A 15,413-nucleotide genomic window follows, 5' to 3' on the forward strand; every position below is an offset into this window, starting at 1 on the left:
CTGGAGAGGTATGGCCCAGTTGATCTTTTAACCGCTTTACTCTTGAAAAGATGTTCTGAACTTCGTTTACAGTGTCAGCAAATTCTGGCAGGTATATATATTTTTCTGGAGACAGTCTATAACTCTCAAAGGTGTTCCAAAGGGTTAATGGTTCCAGAGAATCCAAGACCCACAGCATTAAGATAAGCTTCTCTTCAACCTCGCAAGAACTCTGAGCTGGTTTCCGCTCTCGGCTCAGAACTGGCGGTGTCCTCCGGGCAGGGCGGCCCAACGGGGCAGTCATCCGAGGCGCGACTTCCAGCAGGGGTCGCTGCGACCCCGCCCCGCATCCAAGCTCTCAGCTCCGCCGCTCTCGCCGCGACGGCGCTGACGGAAGGGGCGGGGCACGGGTAGGGCGGTCCCTGGAGGCCGAGGTCGGCGCCACTACCGGGAGGGAGGGGGAGGAGCGGCTCTGACGTACAGGTAACTGCGCCCCTGCCGGGCGCGCTGCGCCCCCAGTCCGAACCCCCTTTCCGTTGCTTCACGGCTCGCACTTGTGGAGTAGGGGCTTAGCGAGCGCCTTTGCCCTGTCCGCGCTTCTGCCACACTCAGCGTGAGTCTCCCAGGTCCTGTCCCGGCCGGGTCAGCTTCGGGACGCCTGGGGGTTCGAGATCGTCTACCCTGGGCCCGGCACCTACTGCTGTCCCCAGGCACAGACCGGGAGCTCAAGGACGCAGGTGTCCAGTTTCCCTTAACCTTGAGGACCCGGAAAGGTGCGCAGCCCGCGGGGGTGAGCAGGGAGCGAAGGGAACCCTACCCGGTCTCTGCAGTGAGTCCGCCTCTGAGGGCAGCAGAAGGGAGGATTTTTAATTGCAGTAGACCTAGAAGCATTTAGACCGGGTTCTCCTTACGGAGTAGTGAGTAGGCTCGGGGAACCTTGATTGATTCCCGCAGGTCAAGGACAGCGTTGCCTCCTACAGCCTTCGATTTGTTCACAGACTCTGTATCTCTCCTATACATCTCACCCAAAACTGGCGTAGGGCTTCCCGCCCCGGTTACCCCTAGGCTCCTGTACGCCTTTTCGCCAAGGAAACCTTTTAAAATGCACTCTTATCACTTCCCTACTTAAGACCTTTTATGGCTTGCATGCCCTCCGAGTCAAGTCTAAGGACATTTTAGGTATGCAAGGCCCTTGGAAATCTAGCTTCTTGCCCATCAATCTAGCCCCATCTTTGTTCTTTTCCGGATTCATCCCAGTGCTCCAGTTCTGATGTACTTCCATTCCACAGTAATTAAGCACTTACCATGTGCGATTCTGCAGAGGATATAATACAGGTGGAGATCCCTGCTCTTGTGGAGTTTATATTCTAGTAGGGGAGAGAGGCAAAAAATAAAAACCACCAGTAAGTTATCAGTTATATAACCTTATAACAGAAAATATGAGCTATGGGGGAAGAAAGTAGAGCAGAGTAAGGGGAGACTGGGAGAGGGAGATGCCTATTAAATAGAGTCAGAACGAGTAGTCCTCATTGAAGTGTAGATGAGCTATCCATGCAGATACCTGGGGTAAGAGTATTCTCCCTGCAGCTGGAACAGAGGACTCTGCCCAGAAAGATGCCTGTTGTAATGAGGAGCATCAGGAAGGCCAGTGTGGCTGGACCTGAGTGTGCAAGGGTGAGAGGAGAATGGAGGGGCCAGATCACAGAGTTTAGGCCATAGTAGGGATTTTGCTGTTCTCGGTTTTGAGGGAAATAGTGAGATGGTGTAAATTACTTTTTAAAAGAGTCACTCCAACACTCTGTGGAGAACAGGTTCTAACAGTCTTTGTAGCAACCCTGGTGATAGATGATAGTGGCCTGAATCTGCTGTGGTGGCAGTGGAAGTGGCGGGATACTGGGCTTGGTTTCCTGACATAATGCATGTGGGTATGAGGGAAGGGAAAGAGTGGAGAATGACTGGAAGCTTTTGTTCTCGGCTACTAGAAGGGTGGTGTTATCGTTGACTCAGGTGGGGAGGGTTGCAGATAAAGATTTGAGACTGGGAATATATATATCGGGAGTTTGGTTTTGGACCAGTTGTTTGAGTTGCCTGTTACTCAAATGGAGACTGAATAAATAGGCAGTTGGTTGTTCTGTCAGGGGTCCCCAAGGCCACCTCCAATTTATTAGGAAGACGTAACAGGACTCAGCTGTGGGTCCCCACAGCGGTGGGTCCACGGCAAAGGCATACAAAGCACAGTCAGCCGTGGAGAAGACGCACGGGACAGTCTGGAGGAAGCAGCCTTCCAAACCAAGAGTCCTCTCCAAGCGCAGTCATACAGGACATGCTCAGTTCCTCCAGCAACAAATTGTGGCCACACATGTGAAATGTCTATCAGGAAAGCTTATTGGAGACTCGGGGCCCAGGGTTTTTATTAGGATTCAGTCACATAGTCACCGTCTTGGAGAATGTGCCAGAATTCCAGATTCCTAGAGGGAAAGCAGGTATTCAGCCTCAATCAAATGGTTTGTACAAGCAGTTTGGGCACAGTGCACCACTCCTGTCAGCTCTGGGAGTGGTGAGAACCCTCCTGAAATCCCAGTTCCCAGACACCAGCCAAGGGCCACCTTGCAAGCAGATCTTTGTAAGGATAGCAGCGTCAGGCCTACTAAATTAACTCTTCTGCACAGATACACAAGTCTGAAATTTGGAAGGGTGGTCTGGAGTAATGATGGAGATCAGGGAGTTGTTGGCATGTAAGTGGCATTTCAAGCTGTGGAAATGTCTGATGTCTTGATATACATTTGTCAAAACTGAAACTGAGCTGGACGAAGTGAATGGAGAAGAGGGTCAGACTGAGCCCTGTTGCCCTCTGACACTAAGATGTCAGGGAAAAGAGAAGGAAGCAGCAAAGAAGTCTTGAATAGCAGCAGTGGGTGAGGTCAGAGGTGAACCAAGACTGAGGTGTCCTGAAAGCCAAGTGGAAAAGGAAAGTGATTAGTTGTTTCAGATGATGCTGAGAAGTCAGATGCGATGGAGACTAACAAATGCACCTTTGGATTTAGAAAACAGGAGGCACTGAGTGTACAGACGACTGTTTGGTGGAATTTCACTGTGAAGAGGAGCAGGAAAGGGGCAGCAGTTTGGGGGTAGTGGGGTCTTAGGAGAATTGCCCATTTGTTTTTGAATGAGAAATAATGGTGTGCTGATGAGGATGGTCCACCAGAAAGTAAAAAGTCACTGTTGTAACTTGCTGTTCCCCACCTCCCCAGCTTCAATTCAGGCCACTTTTGCCCTTAGGCCTGCCTGCGCTGTGCTGCGCTGGCCTCTGGCCTGGGCAGGGCAGGGCTCCTCGGGACCTTAGCTTTCGGGTCCCTCTCTCTGCCAGCCAGCTCACTCACCCATGCTCCACTTCAGCGGGCAGTTTCTTGAGGACAAGGACTGTGTTTGATACGTGGACTTAGCTGGCCACTTGGCATATGCAGGCAAATGAGTGATGTGGATGTATTAATAGGTGGGATGCTCATTTCATTTCTTAAAAGTGGCTCTTCAAGTATGCACTGGTTTCTGTATGTGTTGAGCAGATCGGGGATGGGAGTGAGGGATGGAACACAGTTCCCGCCCTGTCACTACTCTTGGACATAAGAACGGTACAAAAGACAGCGTTGGCACAACATGGGTTTGGAAAAGGGCACGGGGAGTGTGGGCAGGGGAGGGTGAGGAGGATGGAAGATTTTGCGTGGGGCCTAGAAGACAGGAGGCCATGTTAAAAGGACAAACTTTTTTTTCAGTGGTAGAATCCTTATTTTCCAATGAAATACAAGGAACCCCTATATTCACCACCACTGCAGTTCTGGTTGGAGAGGGTCCAGCCTGTGTGGCCCGCCCCTCTGGCTCTCGCGCTCCTCGGGCCAGTTCCAAAGCTCTGAGGCAGAATCTGGGTTCTCACACTCCACCCCGTGGCCCTGGGTGTCCACTGCTAACGTCTGCAGTGGTCATCTCCAGCAAAAATTGACATTACTGTTTCCTCAATTTTATGTGTATAAATTTTATCTAAGCTTCAGCATTTACCAATGTATCTCTGCTAGGGAGCAAAGCAGATTAGAGAGGGAGTGAGTAACTAATTACAGGTAATGCTTGGCTTGCCGTTTTGGTTGTGTTAATAGTAATTACATGTGAGTGTGATTTTAAAGCCATTTTGTGCTAGTAAAAGTTTCCTAGTGTAGGTAAAGATAACTATTCGTGGTGGATGTGGAGAGGACCATAACATCCAGGCATTCCTCACAGAGACCCCAGTGTGGTGCGAAGGCAGGGAGGGGGTGTGGGGAGTCCAGGGACTGACCTGGAGACAGAGCTCCCCCCACCCCGCACCGCCCCACAGGATGTCTGAGTAGGGCCACATTTCCAGTCCTCTGCTCCTGAAACTCTTTGTTCTCTCTAGTATTACAGTCAATGAAGGTAGGCGTTTGCTCAAAAGAAAATGAGAAGTGTCATGGAGTGGCAGAAAGAGCAGTGGGTTTGGAGTCAGAAGACTAGTGGGAGGTTCAGCATGGTGGTAAAGAACCTCGATTAGGAGCCAGGAAGCCTGGGGCTGAGTCTCCTTAGCATCTGTGTGATTCTGTAACTTAGATGGGCTTGTGGAAGGAATGAGTTAATATGTGGAGCGATGCCTGACCCATAGTAATCAGTGCGCGTTAAGAAGACTTGGCATTGGAGTCCTGGCTGTATCACTTACCAGCTGCATGACTGAGCCACTTGTCAAACTGCTCCAAGTCTCATTTGTACTCTTCTGTAAAACGAGGGACCCGCAGAGAATTACTCCAGAGAGGCGGCCGCCTTCGTCATCTCAGCAGACTCGGTCAGCCCTGGTAGTGTTGTTCATGGGGGTGGAACACGCCGCCAGGTCCTGGGCTCCAAGGCATCCATGTGGCCTTTGACATTATACCTGATAGCAAAAGAATTGGCTAAAGTCACTTAGACCCCTGTTTCCAAACTCTGTGTTTATTGTGATCCATAGTATGTACATTTACTTGATGACTCTGTGTGTTTGTGTATGTATATGTATATATGTATGTATGTAAATGTAACAAAAGTTTCATAAAGCAGTGTTTACTCTTATTATATGTGATGCATTGTAATATTTTCTATACCTTTCTGTTCTAGTTCTTGAAAAGTAAAAATTTTAATAATGGCTCTTAAAACAGTTTGAGAAACACTGACCCTAAAGATAGGCCAGCCATCATTACTGTCTTCCTCCTGTGTGACCTGGGCATCTTACAAAACCGGTCTGGTCGGCCCACCAGCAGGGGGTGTTTCGCCAGGGCTGTGGTGCCCTGAGCTCAGACATCGCCTGCATCGTGCAGTGAGTCTAGAATCAAGGTCCCACACCGAATTCCTGGCATGGATGACAGCGAGCTCTGGCCTCTTTAGGTGAATCTGCTGTCAGCCTTATGATGAGTGGGAAGGAGGAAGGAAAAGTCACGTGAATCATTATCAAATCAGTCTGAAAGTATAGCCTTCATGCAAAGGACAGTTGTTCGCAGACTTGAAGTATGAGATGCTGACCATGTGGCAACCCTTCTTGCATTACTAATCGTGGTAAAACCATCCTGACGGACTGGGGAAAGTCTGCCACTATAATAATAAGAGTTTCTGCTGCCTTTGCAGTAACGTCGGAATTGATTGCTCTCTGGCACATCAGCACCTCAGTGCCTCGGGAAGCAATTTCGTAGATTGTGGGTCTCCGAGCCTCTTCCTTTGCTAGTTAATGCCTCTGCTAAGCAGTGGGAAGAAGATGTAAAAGGAAATAAAGTGCACATATGTCCAGTTGGTTCATCCAGCTTCAATTTGCTGGGATTGGAGGTTGAAATAAAGTTTAGAGATTCACTCTGGGTTTTGTGAAGTCATGATCTAGTGTCTTTCCTTGGCCAGGTCAGTGTTGTAAGGGTGTGGCACGTGTCAGTAGATGGTCTTTCCATGAGATGTTTTTTAAAGATTTTATATATTTATTATTAGAGAGAGGGGAAGGGAAGGAGAAAGAAAAGGAGAGAAACATGCAAGAGAAACATCAGTTGGTTGCCTCTCACACATCCCAAACGAGAGCTGGCCCACAACCCAGACATGCGCCCTGATTGGAGATCAAACCTTTGACCTTCTAGTTCACATGCTGGTACTCAACCCACTCAACCAGGGCAAGATTTTTTTTAAAACAAATTATCTAAAGCTATTATTAATATTTTTCAGTAGCAATCAGTACCAAGCTAACCTGGGGGTTGGAAAGAAGAGAACCAGTGTTCTCACATGTGTTAGTATCTAGCTCGACCCTCATGACCAGCCTGTGAGGTCAGCATGTTAGGTGCAGCTTGCAGACTCACTGCGGTATGGTGCATGGCCTCTGTACATGCAAACCACTGTGGCATAGCGGATGTGATGTGTGTGTGGTGTATGTTGTGAGAATGCCGGGACACTGCACTCGTGAAGTGACACTGAACTACTGTCTTGCAGGGTGTGCACCATGGCCATGGCTAGTGTCAGGTTGCCCACCAGTATTTTAAGAAAACCAGATGCCTGGATTGGACTCTGGGGAGCAATACAAGGGACACCTTCACACAAGCTCTGTGCTTCCTGGAATCGATACTTATATTTTTCTAGTACCAAATTAAATGCATCAAATTATAAAACACTTTTCCATAACATTTTCTCACTGAGATTCCCAGGACTTTTACTACCTCCAGAATATATTTTCCCATTTTCCATAAGACTCAAAAGTAATGTAACCTCTAAAAAATCCACTAAGAAGACTCTGCAGAAAGTTGAGGATGAAGAGGACTCTGGTGAAGAGAGTGGCCATGACGAGCTGAGTGAGCAGGAAGAGGGGCCAGAGGACGACCCCAGCGTGGTCAGAGACTACAAAGACCTGGAAAAGGCCGTGCAGTCTTTTCGGTATGACGTTATCCTGAAGACAGGCCTGGATATTGGAAGAAAGTAAGTATGATGTGCATTTTATTACAAAGCCACTTTTCTTGTTGGCTGTTTTAATGTAGCATTATGAATCACTAGGCCCATATAATGGTGAAGAGCAACCATAGATAAGACCTTGTAGGAGACCTGTTTCAATCATTTCATTTTATATACGAGAATATTGATTCCAAAGAAGTCAAGTGACAGCCTGAAAATCTCATGTGCTTCTTGTTTCTGAACCTCCCTTAAGACTATAAAATGAACTATTGATTTTATGTTAATAGCATCTTTAAGGAGAAGAGGGATCACCATGTAAGATGTATATAGCAAGCATAAAATGCATCTGGATTTTACAATCTGGAAAACAGTGTGAAAAAATATCTCTTAGAATCAATGGAAGCTGTATAACATAGAGGTTAAGAATGCAGCCTCTCCTGACTGGTGTGGCAGAGCACCGACCTGCAAACCAAAGTGTCGCCAGTTCGATTCCCAGTCAGGGCACATGCCTCTGTTGTAGGCCAGGTTCCCAGTGGGGGCCACATGAGAGGCAACCACACATTGATGTTTCTCTCCCTTTCTGCTTCCCTTCCCCTCTCTCTAAAAATAAATAAATAAAAAGAAAGAAAATAAATTCATTCTTTTATTTAAAATAAAATATACTTTCCATACTTAAAAAAAAAAAAAAAAGAATGCAGCCTCTGCAGCCAAACTACTGACATTCTTATCCTGATCGTGTGTATGACCTTGGACATAAATTCTCTGTGCTCCATTTTCCTTATCTATAAAATGGGAATAATAGAACCTACTTCAGAAGGTAGTTGGTAGGACTGAATATTTCTCTAAAGTATTTATAACAGTACCTGACACACAGTAGGTAGTCAGTATGTGTTACTTATGATGATGAAAGTCCGTCCAGGCCAGGTGGTTCCATCAGCTGGAGCGTCCATCCTGCGCACCAAAGGGTTGCACATTTGATCCCCGGTCAGGGCACGTGGGGGGGCGAGTGGGCAAGGGATCAGTGCTTCTCTCACATCTGTCTGTCTGTCTGTCTGTCTGTCTGTGTCTCTCCCTACCTCTCCCTTCCTGTCTCCCTAAAATCAACAAATACATCCTCGTGTGAGGATTAAAAGGAAGAAAAGGAAGAACATAACTGTGTATGTTCATATAGAGTGCACAGAGATATTAAGTGTAACTTTGAAGATCCTCAATTTTAGAGGGATAGAGAGAGAGAAACATCCACTTGAGAGAGAAACATTGATCCTTTGCCTCCCATACACACAGGGACAGAGATCAAACCCGCAGCCCAGGTATGTGCCCTGACCAGGAATCAAACCCACAAGCTTTGGGGTTTGGGTTTGGAACGCATGCATGGGACAAGGCTCTAACCAATTGAGCCACCTGACCAGGGCTCAAGATTTCTTTAATATTCCCATTCTCTCCTAGACTAATTGTATAAGAATAGTGAGCCTCATCTCATTGTTCATTCATTCCTGTAGCAATCATTATGCACATACTGTGTGCAAGGTAAAAATTATGGTATGAACGATAAGTTCAGAAAGATTTCTTTGTGTAATGGGTACCTTTATGACCTAATTTAATGGCATAGTTTAATTTTTCAATCTGTGAAGCCTAAGGGCCCATAAAAGTGACTCTGAGCCCATCGGCACCCTGATTGGGCTTCGTTAATACTCTCTAAAATCTGGCAAACTCGGAAGGAGTGCTGTCCCTCCCTCAGAGTAATTGCTGCTGCTGCTGCTATTATTAAGGGGAACTCATTTGTCAATTGCCCGGAATCAGCTTCAGGAAGAAAGGGCACTGATTTTTGTCTGGATCCTCCCCGGGTCTAGTTGCCCCAGAGATTAAATTCAGGGAGATCAGCAGCCTCTGGACTGGAGTTTCCCCAACTGGCAGTGCAGACTAGTAGAGGATTTCTTAATGACCCCACCATACGTGTGGTGCCTGGTTTTTCTGTCAGAGCCCAGAGCAGGTATGTGAGGGAAAGGGAGTGATCACTCACTTTTGAGTCACAGGAACTACCACGTTGCAGGGAGCCGCTGCACCAGGAGTCAGGTGGGGGACCTGCCCTGTCCTGAGTGGGGCAGGTGCACGTGCTGAGCCCTCTCAGAAAGCCCCATCAAGGGACTGCTTACCTGCCTGAGAGTTACTAGCAAACCTTTGCAGCAGGTCAGCATCTGTTCAAAAGTCCCCTTTGGTCTCCCTGTTTTAGATTATACAGGAGCAGCTGACTTCACTTTCCCAGAACCCAAGCTGAAGATTTTGTGGGGAGGTAGGTCACTGTCAGAGTAAGCATTAATGGCAGGTGTGTTTCACAGACTTGTATAATGGATTTGAATATATTTCTATTTTAAAGCACTTTGACTTTTTTTTTTTTTTAAAGCAAAGTGGAAGATGCATTCTACAAAGGTGAACTCAGGCTGAACGGGGAAAAATTATGGAAGAAAAGCAGAACGGTGAGATGTTAAGACAGCCAGATATTTTTGTTGCTTTGCCAATGCTCAGTCAGTGCTGCTCCCAGGTTCCCTCGGGCTGCCTCCTCGCAGCATGACCCCTTCGGAGGTCTCCCTGGGGCCTGGTCACGCTAGAATCACCAGCCCGCTTCAGTCACACAGATCACTTGCTCTTTTGCAGCCATAATGACTTTGAGATGAAGCTTCCCCTTTCTTCTTTAAAGTTTTAAGATGACAATCAGAACTGGCAAAAATCTAATATTTAAACTTCTCAGTCCTTAATGTTAGTCCCTGTGAAATCATAATAATCAGACTAAAAAGAAACATTCAGTTTGTGCAGAGGGTCTTTGACCTGTGGCTCCCTGAGCTGAGCTGAGGTGTAGCCCTGCAGCCCGGCAGTTCCTCCCCCAGCGCCTGTAGGCACAGGGGCTGGCTGTCAGTGCAGGAAGTCTCTCAGAAGTGTTATAAGAAAATGTATTTGCACTGTCCAGTGTTGGTACAATAAATCATATATATAGGTTCTGTTAAATATATGTATTTTTGTAAAAGTAAATCACATAAATACATCTCAAATTAAAATGTTACTATTACTAGTATTTTTTGAATGGGGAATTATGGGTTATATTTTCTTCATGCTTTTTATTTTCATAATTTTGTACAAGTATGGATCACTTTCATAATTGGAAAAAAACAATGATGAAGGTAAAAGTTAATGAAAATAAAGTCTGGAGGATGCAGACCTATGAGGCATTGGCAGATGTAGTCTCACTCTGAGTCACTGTCTGGGGACAAGTGTCCCAGGGAAGGCAGACACACTTTTGGAGGTGGTTTTTATTTTGGCTTCTCTCGTGTTTCAAAATACCCCTGAGACAGAGGGCCCCGTGAGCCAATGGCGTGGGCCTGGGTGAGCACCAAGGCTTTCTCCAGAGTCCTTTCTCCCAGGATCCAAGTGGACAGGATGGGGACCTCTGCACTTGGGTCAGCTGTCAAGTCTCAAGGCCCATTATCCCTCTGGTGGCACCTGACCTGGCTGGTTCACACTGTGGGTGTCAGTCATTGCTTGGTGCTCTGCGGGAAATCAGGCACTCCAGACATGCTTCTGGAGATCAGGCCCTTCCTGCCCCTTAATTGCTTTTCCGTCGTTGTGGCTCAGCCCCCTTCTAGCCAGCCACAGTGTCCAAAGGTGAGACCTGCTCTTGGTGCCGGATGCCCCTGTGCAGGGTCTCGTTTACAAACACCACCAGGCTGTTTCTGCCCCTCTGCTTTGATATGTTGTTCACTACAGCCTAATTGCTGCATCTGCATTCTACCTTGGGTGTTCTGTCTTCTCAGCTGCCTTCCAGATTTCCTCTGAGGGTCAGCAAAGGAAGGGGCCAGTATTAACACTGGGCTGCCTTGTTACTAGGCGACCTGGTAGCCATAGTAACTGCAGCTAAGGGGAGATTGGATTGGAAATGTAGATATTTGGAACAGCCCCTAATCCCAGCCAGTTTTGCTTTGTGTCTGCTGTGCCATCTCCCACATTAGGAAGGACAGGGCTTTGCAGGGAGTAAAGAACACCTGCCCTTGCGTGGTCTGCACCGTGGGGCCTGTGCCTGGCTGCTGGCCCTAAGGGGCCAGGCGCTTGCCTGATGCTGTAGCTGTAACCCTGGCTGTCTGCAGCTGAGCAAAGTTTTTCTGTGAGCTGCAAACCAGTTGGGGCCCAGAGTGCTATAGGTGCTGGTAACTGTTGACTCAAGTGTTTGGAGCCCAGATGTGGGGACTGAAGGCTTCCTAAACCACCTCTCCCTGGGATCAGCTGGGGAAAGGAAAAGAGTTCCTTCCCTGTTCTGTGCCCTCGAAGTAAGCTGCTGAAGGGACCCACTTGTCAGGCTCCTGTGAGCCTGCCCTTCTCTAAAGGGGCAGACATCGCCCCCGGTGTTCTGGAAAAGGGTACACAAGAAGGGTTGCCTTTCCTCCACATGCCTTTGTACTTTTTAAATTTCCTGTCAGGTACATATATTAAAAATGAATTTTAGTGGAAGAGTTACGCCAGAAAAGGTAAAGCAGAGATGCCAAGCCTTGTGTTTTTGGACATTAATTTTAAGTGTCCACAGTTGGAGCTGCATGGTCATTATTTTTTTATTGGAGCCAGCAGAACTACACACAGGACGATCCCCACCCTCCCCACCCCGCGCAGATGATTCCTAGGTTAGTCCATCCTTCAAACCTAAGGGGAGAAGCAGCCTTCGTGCCCAGCTGTGGTGTGAGCCTTTGCTTCTCAGCCTCAGAGGGGGAAGTCAGTGGTTTAGAATAGGCCCCCGTGTGAGTGTCCATCTGGCGCTGTGGGCTGCCTGGATTGGCCAGGTGGCATCGTGACGAGCAGCTGTGCACTCCCCATTTTGTAGACCAAGTACTGGGCCCACAAAAGCCTTGTGTGGGTGGAAGAACAGATGTTCGTTCCGAAGGCATGACATGAGTGCCTCAGACAGCACTGGTTGGGACATAAGGTGAAAGCCATCACTTGGCACCATGCCTCTTAAACAGCCTACCATCCAGTAGGCTTTTGAGTGGTTACATGTCCCCACATAGAGTCCATGGCCCACGTATGGGGCTCCCCTCCCCCTTGGAAGAGTGCCTCTGGTCATCCCTGGCTTGTCTTCTAGTAGAAGTTGCTTTAGCCCCTTCCTGAGTTGCTGGGAAGCTCCCCTGGGATCCAGAATTGCCAGGACCAGGTATCCATGTGGCCACAATGGCATGACTGTCCCAAGGCATGCCCTGCCCTCTCAACCCAGAGCTCCCATCTGGGCAAGAATGGGTTTGACCTCAGTCCCTCCAACCCACTGCATCAGCATCCAGCTTGACCCTCTTTTCCATGGCATTCCATCTTTGTGAGTTGAGTCCTCTCTCTTTTTTCAAGTGTAGTCGGTATATAATTTCCAACTTGTTACATTAGTTTTAGGTGTACAATGTGGGGAGTATTTGAGCCACACCACACAGGGACTGTCCACAAGTTGCCAGCCGTCCAAGGAAGGACCCTGACTGGTGCTGAGCTGCGCTTAATCTAAGGCGCCTCCGAGCCTGGCCCTGGGAGTGAGTGACCGCTACAGAGGAGTCCTACAGAGGAGTTGGGACCTTTTCTCACCTACCCCCCAGGTGACAGGCACCTAGTGAAAACTCCAAGCAGAGATGTTTGTATTGGCCTGCATTTCCCAAGCTATAATAAAGTCTCGGTTTTCTTTTAATTTTCAGGTGAAAGTGGGAGATACATTGGATCTTCTAATCGGAGAAGATAAAGAAACAGAAACAGAGATAATGATGCGGATTCTCCTGAAAAAAGTGTTTGAAGAGAAGACCCAAAGTGAAAAATACAGAGTAGTCTTACGACGCTGGAAAACGTTAAAATTGCCTAAAAAGAGTATGATTAAATAAATGAATTGCTTTTTTTTTTAAGTGATAAAGCTGCTGTCTAATGGTGGGGAAAGGAGCTAGCTAAAAAAACAGACATTTTTATTTAAATGCTCGTATCCTTTGTGCAATCTACTGGGCCATCCTATGGAAATTGGAATCCGTATCTCAGAGACACTCCTGGTGGCCTGGGTTTTCCTCCTGGACTTAACTTGTGCTTGTTTGGGCCTCCTGGGCAGGAGTGAGGTGTGCCCCGAGTGCCGGAAGCCCAAGCAGGGTTTTAGGGACCGGCCTGCTGTCTCCGTGTTGGCCGCCTCACGAGGCGGTGTGGAGTGCACTGGCCTGGGTGTCCGTGTTCTCATTCCAGCTTCATCCCTGCTGGCCCGCTTCCCTGGCTTCCCTGGCTTCCCTGGCTTCCCTGGCTTCTTAAAGGAAAACCGAGCCAAGTGAAGGTCGCCCTTCACAGCCCAGGGGAGCATCGGGAGCCCCCATCCACCACTGGCCTTTCTGAATCACCCACATGCTGGCCTTAGTTCCCCTTTCCGTTTGTCTTTACGAGTCTGGGTGAGTGAAGGTCCACTGGATTCCAAGTGGGAAGTCAGTTAGGGCTCATTTAAAATTAATTGTCTGGGGCAGGGGTTGATAAACTAAGGCCACCAGAGGCCTTTCGTATGGCACTCAAAAATGGTTTTTACATTTTTAAAAGGTTAAGAAACAAAAAGGAATGTATGACATAGACCTTGTGTGGCTCACAGGGCCTAAAATATTTACTATCTTACCCTTTACAGAAAAAATCTGATGACCCCCCAGTGTAGGGTAATAGGCTGAGGGTTTAATTTTCAGGTGAAAGTAGAAAATAGATTTTTATCAACGAAGAGAATAAAGACTCAGAAGTTAAGTATTCTAATTCTTAAGAGTTACAAAAGGGACAAAGCTTACAAACATAGAGTAGTATTAGAGGGTACACCTGCAAATATAGGCCATTTAAGGAAAGGCCGCCTGCATAAATACACTAGTCTTTAGACTCCTGGGGGCTATTCCTTAGCACTGGCAGGGGCGGCTCGAGTGGAGCATGAGGCTGGTGGCGGCTCGGGGAGAGCTCTGAGCCTGAAGCAGTGGGCTGTTTGGGCCCATGACTCTGGAAGGCTTTTACCAGCTCAGCTTTCAGAAGGCCAGGGAACATCAGTTTTTATTTGAAAGCTTAAATAAGTTCTCAGGAAGAAATGATAGTGTATCCTGTGCGCTGAGACAGGGAATTTTTCTATTTTACCACTTATTAATCGGGCTCTACTGTCATCAGTGAAAATAATATGTTTAATTTTGACATGTTATGAATTGTAATTTAGATTATATTGATATCCATACTTTTTCTCATTTCCTTCACCTGTCCCTTTTTCACCCTCCCTGTTTCTTGCTGCCTCCCCCTCCTTTCTTGCTTCTCTTGACTTTATGAAAAGCAACAGTACGCCCAAGAAGCCTTGGATGGTGAGGGATAGCATGTGACATGTTGGGGGTCCTGGTTATTAGGCTCAGTCTTGCCATTAGCAAGTTGGGTGACCTTGGTCATAGTTCGGCCTCAACCTCTCTGAGCTTCAGCTGCCCCCTTGGTCAGATGGGGATCAGGATACTGATGGCCTGCCCTGTGTCTTTGAAGGAGCAAGAAAGTGGGAATGTACAAAGGCTGATGAGAGGTGGTAGGCAGAGAGCAGGAAGGGCCACGTGAAAGGCTTTTTGAAGCTGCTGGTAATTCGTACCTAACTTAGCTGCCTGGCAGGGTGTGACCCATTCCAGATGTTTCCGTTTTTAAAAATCAAACTAAGAAAGAAGATATCTGATGATGGAGAATGTTGGTCTGATCACAGCATGTGGCAAAAACTGATCAGAAACAAAAGCAGTTCATAAAGATATATGAAATTCTTGCAGCTCGCTCATTCATTACTTGGCCCAAATGACAAGCTGCTGTTATTTATAGCGCTGTCCTGGCAAAGCCTCCTCAGTGAAGAGGTGGCCAACGCGGTGAAAACATAAGAGATTTGGATGTTTCTCATGCACTGGTTCTGAACTGGGGGTGATTTTGCTGCCTGGGTACATTTGGTGAGGTCTAGAGAACTTTTGGGTTGTCACAGCCGAGGAGGTGACGTGGGCATCAAGTGGACAGAGACCAAGGACACTAGTGAACACCATACGTACGGCATCCCGCCAGCCCCCACCACACAGAGGGCCCTACCCAGCACGTCCACAGTGGTGAGGCTGAGACACCCTCCTCCAGCAGGGCGGCAAGGAAGATTTTTGATGGTAGTTCTCGTTTTCCCAGAAAGGTATGAAAAGGCTGCTAGTGTTATGTTTGTACTTTTTAAAGAACCAGCAGTTTCAAAGTTATGCTTTGGTAGAGGCCCACCTAGCCCTTTTACCAGTAACAGTTAATCCTTCCAAAGAAAGGACGCTCTTCTAGGAAATATGGTGCTAATTGCATTTCTCTGCTAATAGCATTTACAGCTTTCCTGGAAAACTATATAGATGGCTAGGCAATAGTTTCATCATCATTTTAGCATTTGGGGGACAAGTCATGGTTTATTTGGTTGATAATGATTGGGGAGGTAGAAACATAACTACCATTTTTCAAGAAACTAAGAAGAAAAC

At 47.4% G+C, this 15,413-nt stretch overlaps 1 protein-coding gene across 4 annotated transcripts; it reads left to right on the top strand.

The window, feature by feature from the left end:
• The first annotated feature begins 399 nt into the window (after nucleotides 1-399).
• MTRES1 (mitochondrial transcription rescue factor 1) lies at nucleotides 400-12,818 on the top strand. Of its 4 annotated transcripts, none has more exons than XM_045842696.1 (4): nucleotides 400-462; nucleotides 6,463-6,942; nucleotides 9,317-9,389; nucleotides 12,618-12,818. In XM_045842696.1, the coding sequence occupies exons 2-4, from the start codon at nucleotides 6,473-6,475 to the stop codon at nucleotides 12,795-12,797; spliced, it is 723 nt and encodes a 240-aa protein (XP_045698652.1). In that variant the 5' UTR covers nucleotides 400-462; nucleotides 6,463-6,472; the 3' UTR covers nucleotides 12,798-12,818. The 4 variants fall into 4 exon arrangements, with proteins under 4 accessions (XP_045698652.1, XP_045698653.1, XP_045698651.1 ...); XM_045842697.1 differs by lacking the exon at nucleotides 400-462 and adding an exon at nucleotides 463-592; XM_045842695.1 differs by lacking the exon at nucleotides 400-462 and adding an exon at nucleotides 469-769.
• Nucleotides 12,819-15,413: the final 2,595 nt, after the last annotated feature.

The sequence above is a fragment of the Phyllostomus hastatus genome, unplaced genomic scaffold, assembly GCF_019186645.2.
Source record: "Phyllostomus hastatus isolate PE091 unplaced genomic scaffold, TTU_PhHast_1.1 phas_contig_40, whole genome shotgun sequence".
Taxonomy (NCBI): Eukaryota; Metazoa; Chordata; class Mammalia; order Chiroptera; family Phyllostomidae; genus Phyllostomus; species Phyllostomus hastatus.